We start from the raw sequence: 11179 nt of genomic DNA on the forward strand, positions 1-11179 counted from the left end.
CCTACTGGTCTCTCTTCACCATGTGCAGTGACCACAAGGCGCTGCTGTGCACTGCGCGTGGGTCCCTGCCTGGGACAGCTCCACCTACTGGTCTCCCTTCACCATGTGCAGTGACCACAAGGCGCTGCTGGGCACTGCGCGTGGGTCCCTGCCTGGGACAGCTCCACCTACTGGTCTCTCTTCACCGTGCGCAGTGACCACAAGGCGCTACTGTGCGTGGGTCCCTGCCTGGGACAGCTCCACCTACTGGTCTCCCTTCACCGTGTGCAGTGACCACAAGGCGCTACTGTGCACTGCGCGAGGGTCCCTGCCTGGGACAGCTCCACCTACTGTGCACTCCAGGAGACACCACTGAAGGCCGCCCCCGGGCCTTCCCTGGAGCAAAGCGGCTGTTCTGGGTGTGAGATTGGTCAGGAGACACCCCAAAAACCCTTACGTGCAGATGGGACTAGCACTACCTCCTGGAACTGTAAGGAGAACACCTGTGCTTGGTGGCAAGCGGGACCCAGGACCTAGGGTGCACGGCAGACAGGGTCCAGAAGGGCATCTGCCCTCCTCCCATCCTGCAGGGCTGGGGACCTGTGGCATCTCCCTGAAGCACCATTTTCAGGTGGTCTTTGTGAGAAGGCAGAGGCGGCGACGTGGAGAATAAAGTTTACCTCCTTATATGTGCATACGCTAACCTGAGAATTCCACCTGTGGGAATTTGTCCTATAGAAGTCATGCGATGCAAATAAAAACGTGCCAGGGGGTGCAGCAGAGTGCTATTTATAAAATCTAACACCAAAAAAGTAGAGAAATCAAACAGGAGTTGCTTCAGTGCAAAGATCATAACCGAAAACAGATGAGGACACAGACACCGCAGTGACACGAGGTCAAGTGAAAAAGCACATCCCGCACGGAGCGCGGGAGCAGACCCACAGAGGAAGGGCTCGCTCCCACACGCTCCCTTCTCGGTTTACGTTGTCTTATGTTTTAAGCAAAGTTTAATACTTGGAAGAAAAAATGAGAAAGGAGATTTAATTGAGAGAAATGAACAGAAACAGAGCTGCATGGGCCTCACCTCGGCCTCGATTTCGTCGTAGAGGAACTGCTTGTTGAACCTGGTGAGCGCGTAGTGGGCGCTGTCATTGTACAGGTCCAGGGAGTAGAGCACATACCTGCAGAGGACACAGCAGTCACCAGCAGCCTCCGCCCCACACTCGCAGCTCCGACGGCCTCCCCCCACCTCAGAAACTCAACTCCACTTTTCATCTCTCGCGTAAGGAAAAACAATTTTCACTCCAAACATCACACAGTACTCCTGTGAAAGCCCCTGGTGGCTGCGCCTGAGGTAGCTGCCACACCCACCAGGCTGTGAGGACACCTGGGGACAGCACACACCCAACTCAAAGCCACACACGGACAAGGGCCTCCATCTGCCTGCATCTTCTCACTTAGCAGACTTTAAGATATTTCACTACAAGTACATAGCGTTTCTTTTTTAACAACAAGAAAATTGAGCTTTTTTTTATTTCAAGAATGAACTCCAAGGGCCAGGCTTGGTGGCTCACGGCTGTAATCCCAGCACTTTGTGGAGCTGAGGTGTGCGGGTCATGAGGTCAGGAGATCGAGACCAGGTGGGCAATACGGCAAGACACTGTCTCTAACAAAACTACAAAAAACTATCTGGGTGTGATGGTGCATGCCTGTAGTCCCAGCTACTTGGGAGGCTGAGCGTAGAAGGATCACTTGAGCCTGAGAGGTCAAGGCTGCAATGAGCTGAGATCGTGCCACTGCACTCTAGCCTGCGTGACAGAGTGAGACCCTGTCCAAAAAAAAAGATAGAGAATGAACTCCAGCACTTTAGGTGGACCAGGCAGGAAGGTAACATGAGGCCAGGAGTTTGAGACCAGGTTGGACAACACTGCAAGACCCCATCTCCACGAAACACAAAACAATTAGCCAGGTGTGATGGCGCATGCCTGTAGTCCCAGCTACTCAGGAGGCTGAGGCAGGAGGATTGCCTGAGCCTGGAAGGTTGAAGCTGCAGTGAGCTGTCTTTGCACCACTGCACTCCAGCCTGGGCAATAAAGCAAGACCTTGTTTCTGTTGGGGGCGGGGAGGGGGACAAATGAACTGACTGGAAAAGAACAAAGGTGGCCGGGCGCGGTGGCTCATGCCTGTAATCCCAGCACTTTGGGAGGCCGAGGTGGGCGGATCATGAGGTCAGGAGATCGAGACCAGGTGGGCAATACGGCAAGACACTGTCTCTAACAAAACTACAAAAAACTATCTGGGTGTGATGGTGCATGCCTGTAGTCCCAGCTACTTGGGAGGCTGAGCGTAGAAGGATCACTTGAGCCTGAGAGGTCAAGGCTGCAATGAGCTGAGATCGTGCCACTGCACTCTAGCCTGCGTGACAGAGTGAGACCCTGTCCAAAAAAAAAAGATAGAGAATGAACTCCAGCACTTTAGGTGGACCAGGCAGGAAGGTAACATGAGGCCAGGAGTTTGAGACCAGGTTGGACAACACTGCAAGACCCCATCTCCACGAAACACAAAACAATTAGCCAGGTGTGATGGCGCATGCCTGTAGTCCCAGCTACTCAGGAGGCTGAGGCAGGAGGATCGCCTGAGCCTGGAAGGTTGAAGCTGCAGTGAGCTGTCTTTGCACCACTGCACTCCAGCCTGGGCAATAAAGCAAGACCTTGTCTCTGTTGGGGGCGGGGAGGGGGACAAATGAACTGACTGGAAAAGAACAAAGGTGGCCGGGCGCGGTGGCTCATGCCTGTAATCCCAGCACTTTGGGAGGCCGAGGTGGGTGGATCACTTGAGGTCGGGAGTTTGAGACCAGCCTGGCCAACATGATGAAACTCGTCTCTACTAAAAATACAAAAATTAGCCAGGCGTGGTGGCTCGTGCCTGTAGTCCTAGTTACTTGGGATGCTGAGGCTGAAGAATTGCTTGAACCTGGGAGGCAGAGGTTGTAGTGAACTGAGATTGTGCCACTGCACTCCAGCCTGGGCAACAGAGCAAGGCTTTGCCTCAAAAAAAAGAAAAAAGAAAAAATTACAACAACGGAAATACATAGATAGCATTAAACATTTAAAAACAAAACCAAAGGTGAAGGTCCTGGATCCCACAGCTGACCAGGAGCATGTCCAGCATGGGCCCACGGTTGAAGGCCTGTCTCCCCTGCCTCATATCTGGACAAAGGCCATGGCCAGGGGCAAGGAGGCGCATGCCTGAAGGAGGCCTCCGAGCTGGTTCCAGCTCCTCACGCCACCCCAGTGCTGTAGAACGAGCCATCAGAGACTCTGCCCACACAGATGGCATGGCCATGCCACAGCCACAGAGAGTGGAAGGTGACTGTCCTCACCATCTCCTGGGCACCACGAGGGATGTGTGAGGACTGACGCACGAGGAACTCAGGGGCTTCCCTCTCATGGTGCTCAGAAGACGGACCCGCTGGGCAGCTCCCCAGTCGCCCACCATGAGACACACCCTTTTCCAAACACTTTCCCCTCCCTGGACTTCGTATTTTGAAAGACTGACACTTCCATCTAGGTCCAGAGTCCTGACCCCCAAAACAAAGCTGTTCCATCAACACCTCCTTTCCCCACTTCATCTGGGTCAGAGGCTGTCACGCACGAGGCCGGCCACAGGACCCCCACATGGCGGCTCCCGGGCATGGCCCCCTCACAGGGCCTGCACTACAAAGGCCTGGGGAAGGTCCAGGTTCATCCATCTCCCTGGTCCAGGCCGAATCCCCGGGTCCCAGCCAGCACCCATGCAAAGGACAAACGTGACTGGTTCTAGTGCCTGAGCTCTCAATTCCAGTCTGACGCCAAGAAACTGGTTAGTTACTTATATTAAGATCTAAAGCTTTACCCCAGGAAACATGACCTTTTTTTTTTTTTTTGGAGACAAGGTCTTGCTGTGTGGCCAGGTTAGAATGCAGTGGTGCAATCCATAGCTCACTGCAGCCACAAACTTCTGTGGTAAAGGAATCCTCCCGCAACAGCCAGCACACCAGGATAAGTTTTCTCAATTTTTTTTTTTTTTTTTTTGGGAGGGAGTCTTGCTCTGTCACCAGGCTGGAGTGCAGTGGCACGATCTCGGCTCACTGCAAGCTCCACCTCCCGGGTTCACGCCATTCTCCTGCCTCAGCCTCCCGAGCAGCTGGGACTACAGGCGCCCGCCGCCACGCCCAGCTAGTTTTTTTGTATTTTTAGTACAAAACACGGGGTTTCACCGTGTGAGGCAGGGTGGTCTCGATCTCCTGCCCTCGTAATCTGCCTGCCTCGGCCTCCCAAAGTGCTGGGATTACAGGTGTGAGCCACCGCACCCGGTCTTCCTATTTTTGTAGAGATTGGGGTCTTGCTATTTTGTGCAGGCCCAAAAACGTGATTTCAAATGAAACAGTTCCGTCCTCCTCCACCTCTTTTGAGACCCCTGGTCACCACACGCAAAGGCTGGAGACCGGCCCGCAGGACACGCACTCCATCATGGACGCCTCCTTGGTCTCCAGGATGTGGTCCGTCAGGATCCAGGGCATCGACATCTCAATGGGGAACTGGATCCTCCTGCCCATGGTCAGCTCCAGGAAGAACTCTCGGAACCACAGCTGTGAAAGGTCACAGCACTGCTGCAGCGTTTCTGGGAGGGTTCAAACACCACCACGTTATATCCCGCAAGCAAAAAAAAAACCTTTAGCAGAGATGACACAAGGGGCTATGTGTTGGGTGCCTGCTCCTTCTCACTCAGCCCCAAGCCATGCAGCATGGACATGAGTGGGGAGGGGTCACCGGGGCCTTGCACTAGGGACAGGACCAGCTGGGCATGGCTGCAGGTAAAACCACCTCATCAACCCTGTTAGTCCTTCAGTGGCATCCAGGAGAAAGTGTCTTTTTTTTTTTTAGACAGAGTCTCTCTCACTCTGTCACCCAGGCTGGAGGGCAATGGCATGATCATAGCTCACTGCAGCCTTCAACTCCTGGGCTCAAGCCATCCTCCTGCCTCAGCCTCCAGAGCAGCTGAGAACACAGGCACGTGCCACCAAACCTAGCTGATTTTTGTATTTTTTGTAGGGATGGGGGTCTCGTCATGTTGCCCAGGGTGGTCTCAAACTTCCGGCTTCAAGTGATTCTCCTGCCTTGGCTTTCCAAAGGGTTAGGACTAACAGGTGTGAATCACTGTGTTTTACCTAAAAATGCTCTTTTCAAAAGGAGACATAAAAACAGGACTTCTGGCGGGGCACACTGGCTCATGCCAGTAAACCTAGCACTTTGGGAGGCCGAGGCGGGTGGATCACAAGGTCAGGAGATCGAGACCAGCCTGGCCAACATGGTGAAACCCCGTCTCTACCAAAAATACAAAATTAGCCGGGCGCAGTGGCGGGCGCCTGTAACCCCAGATACTCGGGAGGCTGAGGCAGGAGAATCTCTTGAACCTGGGAGGCAGAGGTTGCAATGAGCTGAGACCGCCCCACTGTACTCTAGCCTGGGCGACAGAGCAAGACTTCATCTCAAAAAACAAAAAAACAAAAAACGAAACAGAAAAACAAACAGGACTTCTTTACTTTTGCTTAGGATAAAAACCAACGTCCAGGCTGCAGCATTAGAGGCACCCTCAGGGAGGTCTGGGTAATACAAAAATGAGACAGATTTGAAGAGCCCATGCTTGAACTCCATCCTTTCATGGAGTTAACAGCAAAAATGGTACGATTTCCTCCAATACCTGCAGCACCCCAGCCAAGACAGCAGGGTTCCTGTTCTGAGCAAGAGGTGGACACGGACGACTCGATGAGGACACGGGGCAGACACACGGAGGGCAGAGAGCGCACCCACCGGTGGCCGGGCGTCACCCAGGATGGGCTTGCCTGGCACAGGGCACCTGCTACCTTCTCCCACGTCATGGACTGCGGGGGCCATTTCTGGTATTTATCAATGCCTGTGTCTCAACTCAGGCACCAGATTACATTCGCCTGTGTTTCTGACTCCGCACGGGTTGAAAAGATTTTCTGTTCATGTCGCAGGGCCAGCCCAGGCTCCTCAGCTCATACCCTTGTAGGGGCCACGCCCTGTGGAGCCAGCTCAGGCCAGGGACGTGCAGCTGCCGCCACAGAGGGCAGGACCAGTCACCGTCTAGGTGCACCAAGGGACGGGGCGGGGGTGGTCAGGCAGGCGGAAGCACTAGACGGTGTTAGTGGTGTTAGGACATGCCGGGCCGGATGCTGGACAGCAGTATCTCTTACCACTGAAATTTATCAAGTGAGTGTAGAAGAATGACTCTCGATGAAATTTTTCTATGTCCAATATGGTGGGCCCCTCAAGGCTACTTCTCAAGGTTTTCTTGGAACCACTTTTGTCTGCAATGAGGGACTCTAGCATGGTTCTCACCATGTAAAGCTGGATTATCCAAGGAAACATTTGTGGGGGAGAAAATATACACGGTACATTAGTTACGCCAAACTCAGAAAGCCCACAAGAGAAGGACTGCTCCGCTATGCCCTGGCCGGGAGGGCCCCGCACCAGCTCCCCGAGGGGTCCGGGCGCCTGTCTACACGTTGCTGCTGCTTCGGGGGAAGAACAGCTCTCGCCGCAGAGCCGCTCGCCTCCGTGCCACAAACATCAAGAGAAACAAATGATGTCTTACCACCAAAGGTTAAAAGGGGTAGGTAGGTGCACGACTGCCTCAGAAACGTGTTAACCGCATGCAAGAGCCTCTCCATGCCCAGAGACTTGAGCTGCCTGAGCAGCTCGGCAGAGCCCAAGGACTCGGCCATGGTGCGCACCAGGTAGAGCTAGACACGGACAGACAGGAGGGAGAGGCAGGAGAGAGACGTTAGTCACGCGACACACGCACCCCAGGCAGGGACACGGGACGCACGCAGAGGCAGGCGGGGCGGGCGGCCGGCACCACGCACAGGCCGAGGGCCGTCCCCCTGACCCTCCTGCAGAGCCAGCAGCGTGCACTGCTGGTGACTTTCCGGAAGAGTGGCAGAAGAGATTAAAAGCCTCCAGCAGGGATGAGGGCGAACAGCAGCCCCGGGACGGAGGACAGACGCAGCGGCGCGGATTAAACCGGGTGTGAGAGTCGCGAGAAGCACCTCGGGGAGGCCTGAACACACCGGGAGACAGGACAGTGGGCAGCTCAGGACCACGACAAGAGGACACGCAAGCAGCACCTCAGTTTCCCACGCCCCGTCTGTAGGAGGGTCATTTGCACACCCAACGTAAAGATTCTAGACATCCAAACACCCATCAAGAAACACAGAACAAATACGGACACGTGGACGTGCGCCCACGTTTTTGGGACGGGAGTTGAAATGGAGTCAGAATCCTTCTTAGTGCACGTGACACATCTGACAATCACGCTCCCGGACATCGACTCGCTCACGCTCCCGACTCACTTGGGTAGGAAACAGAAGCAGCAGAAACCGCAGGCGCGCGGCTTTCCCCGCCTGAGCGGGCAGCGGGGACCTCAGTTAACCCCCCGCCTCTCCAGCCCCACCCACTCGCAGCTCAGGGTGGGTCCCCAGGGAGAGAGCGCAGGCGGGGCTCAAGGGACGAGAACCTGGGTGCTGGAGGGTCCCACGGCGCGGCGCGGCACTTTTATGTCGAAGCCGCTCTTAGGGTCCTTCTCGCCCCGCAAGGCTGGGTCATTGAAGGGCTCGTGCCCCGTCTCCCAGTCGCACACGGTCTTCCTGATGGCCTGCAGGACACTGAACACCCCACCAAGTGATCAGTAAGGCCCGGAGGCCAAGACCCCCAGCCTCACAATCACACCATCTCCTTGCCCAACTACCAGGCTCTCAGAACAGCCCCCATGCAAATACAAATTACTCGGGGGGCCATGGAGGGATGTGGTAATGGACCGGCCCAACAGGAAAGTTTAAAAGGAGCCTGCCTTCTGGAGAATATCACTACTCCCAGAAGACTGCCCTGAGCTGCAGTTCGCATCTGTTAGCCCAGGGCAGCAGTGAGGTGGCTCTGAGTCACGCTGTCGGCAGGGAGAGGGCAGAACACAGCCTCTGGCCAGAGCAGAGCTGGGTCCCACCTGCCTGCAGCTGGCTGTCCCCAGTAAGCAACAGGGACATGAAGTCACCCACATGACCGGAGCCTGGGCATGTCTCTCGACTGGTTTGGAACACAGCCTCATTAGCAACAGGGCTCCACCGTGCAGAGACCCCCACAGGCACTGTGAGCCTGGGATAAATGCACCTTGTCCCGCGGTCCTCGGACTCCCCAGACACTCTGCAGTTGACTTACTGTCCATTGTTTGGGGTAATCATTGGACCAGTGCATTACTTTTAGAGGTAATTCACCAAGAGGGCATCTGGAGGTTGAAGATAAATGTATTGAAATCATTTTTGAGAATTTAACGCTCCTGTTGTTTGAACCCGAGTTCATCCGCGGACGTGTGGGCACAGCGGGCACAGGGCGTGGGGAAGGCTGACCTCTGGATGACATTCTTCTTCTTCTTGATGGCCTGCCGCAGCGGCTCCCGGAGGGCCACCTGGGAGAAGTCCTGCAGTGCCGCATAGACGGTGTGCCGGATGGCGTGGTTGAACACGCTCTCCATCCTGCCCATCAGCACCTGCAGGCCTTTGATCATGGCGATCACCTGCGGGGGACACGGCAACAGGGACGGCTTTCTGAGGGCGGCACCAAGCCTCCTCTGCCTGGCATATGCCAGGGGCTGCTCCTCCTCGCCCACGGCACCTCTCCTACGCCCTCCCGCGTTCCTGCCCTGCAGCTGCCCTGCCCCAAAACGTCTTCTCCAAGGTCGTAGTCAAGGGAACTGTGCCGGCATCTGACTCCCAGTCAGACCGTGAGCCCCTGGAGGACAGGGATGCATCGGACTCGAAACACGCATCCACCCTGGCACACCCTCCTGCGACGGAATTCAAATGGAAAAGAAGAAAAAGACTCAGGAAAGCAGGCACGATATTAACTAGAAAAAGAAGTTACAAGCGGTTGTAGCCCAAATCCCATATTGTTCACAACAAAGGCACACTGAATTACCATTCACAGAAAAAGCCTGGAAGACTTTGATGGAACATAATTACATGACAAAGAGCTTCCAAAGTAATTCCTGGGACAGAAAAATGGTGCCAGGGCTCATTATTTCCCTGTTTCCAGACAGTAATTTTGTAATTACACTGTGCTTTATTACTTTCTGAATAAACAATTGAAGGGCACAAACCAAGCATGACTTTTACAATTGCATGAGCTTTCTTAGTGCTTTTGCAGTTTATAAATATCTATACAGCCAACTTCACGATAGCTATGTGAGACCCAGAAATCTCTCTGAAAGCAGCAAGTGAGGCAGAGCAAGACACACTTACCACAAGTCCACCCTGCCGTGTGGACGCCTGACGTAGAAGACACCAAAGCAGAACATGTAATAGCATCAGATAAACATAATTCCTTCTTTTTAGTTTTTAACTAGAATGCTGTACCTAAGACTAATACATCTGGTAAAATCTTAAAAACCCTTCTTCAGCCAGGCACGGTGGCTCACACCTACAATTCTAGCACTTTGGGAGGCTGAGGTGGGAGAATCACTTGAGACCAGAGTTCAAGATCAGCCTGAACAAAATGGCCAGACTCCGTCTCTACAAAAAATTTAAAAATTAGCCAGGTGTGGTGGCATGAGCCCGCAGCCCCAGCTACTCAGGCGGCTGAGCCGGGAGGATCACTTGAGCCTAGGAGTTTGAGGCTGCAGTGAGCCATGACGATGCCACTGCACTCCAGCCTGGGTGACAGAGCGAGACGCTGTCTCAAAACAAAACAAAAACCCTACTTCAGCATCTGAAAATGCTCTTCAGTCTACAGTAATCATTTCAAAAGGTTTTTTTGTTTTTTGGTTTTTTTAAAGTTTTTGACAGATTCCTTTTTTGAGACAGGGTCTCGCTCTGTCGCCTAGGCTGGAGTGCAGTGGCATGATCACAGTTCACTGCAGCCTTGATCTCCCAGGATCAATCGATCCTCCTGCCTCAGCCTTCTGGGTAACCAGGACTACAGGCAGGCGCCACCATGCTTGGCTAAGCGTGTTCTTACTCTTATTAAATCTGTTGAAGTTCGCTTACCAAGAATACAAATGTGTTTCCCCAAGACTTCACACAGTCTCCCTCCATCACTTTCTGGGTTTTATTCACCCCTTTTGGGTTCCTCACTATGGCTTTATAAACAGCCTGATTCATGGGTAAATGTAGACGTGTCCGACAAGTACATGAAACATGACTTATGTGATTTTGGTGCTTTTCTTTTTCATAAAATTTTCAGGTGGAAAAGTTGACAGTCTGTTTTTAACTCACCCTTCAATAATGTAAAGAATTTCCAAATAGACTGTTTTCATGTAAGACTCATGGTCTATATGCAATTAAAATAATGAAAATTTTAGAAAGGGAAAAGTCTGGAAGAAAACGCACTCAGCTGCTCAGCGCCAGCTCTGTGATTGCACCGCGGGCACTGGGCCTTCCTAATGCCACGCCTGTGTTTTCAGTGTGCTTACTTTGGAAAATTGTTTGATGATTTTATGTTGCTTTCACCAGGGAACTGCCCTGGTGAGCCACACTTGGCGTGTGCCGTCACACATCACCACTGGGAGAAATAAGCGCGTCCCGTGCAATTCCACCAGCAGGGCACAACTACAAGTTTACACCTGGCTTCTCTGGACTCCACCCTTGTGCCTTTTCCCTTTGCTGATCTGACTCTGTCTTTCGGCTGCAAGGAGTCATAACCTTCAGTGCAACAACTACCAAGCCCTGAGAGTCCTCCCAGCCAGTCGGGGGGATGGAGGGCGGTCTGCAGGGCTCCTGACACAACCTGTCACACATTGTATAAAAATCCAAAGTGGATTATACATTTCAATTAGGAGCTAAAACTAAAACCTTTTAGAAGAGGCTGGGCGCAGTGGCTCACGCCTATAATCCTACCACTTTGGGAGGCAAAGACAGGCTGATCTCCTGAGGTGAAGGGTTCAGGACCAGCCTGGCCAACACGATGAAAGCCCGTCTCTCCTAAAAATGCAAAATTTAGCTGGGTGTGGTGACACACGCCTGTAATCCCAGCTACTTGGGAGGCTGAAGCAGGAGAATCGCTTGAACCGGGGAGGCAGAGGTTGCAGTGAGCTGAGATCACGCCACTGCACTGCAGCCTGGGTGACAGAGCAAGACTCTGTCTCAAAC

The 11179-nt window shown here is 53.4% G+C and overlaps 1 protein-coding gene across 1 annotated transcript in view; it reads right to left on the minus strand.

Annotated features, from left to right (window-relative positions):
- The window catches only part of CYFIP1 (cytoplasmic FMR1 interacting protein 1), a 96695-nt gene that overhangs the window by 49412 nt on the left and 36104 nt on the right, over positions 1–11179 (minus strand). Inside the window, 5 exon segments of the mRNA XM_011942882.1 lie at positions 943–1160; positions 4485–4641; positions 6640–6787; positions 7561–7708; positions 8444–8610. Coding sequence (XP_011798272.1) covers positions 943–1160; positions 4485–4641; positions 6640–6787; positions 7561–7708; positions 8444–8610 — 838 coding nt within the window.

This window comes from Colobus angolensis, unplaced genomic scaffold (genome assembly GCF_000951035.1).
Source record: "Colobus angolensis palliatus isolate OR3802 unplaced genomic scaffold, Cang.pa_1.0 Scaffold211, whole genome shotgun sequence".
NCBI classification, from domain to species: Eukaryota; Metazoa; Chordata; class Mammalia; order Primates; family Cercopithecidae; genus Colobus; species Colobus angolensis.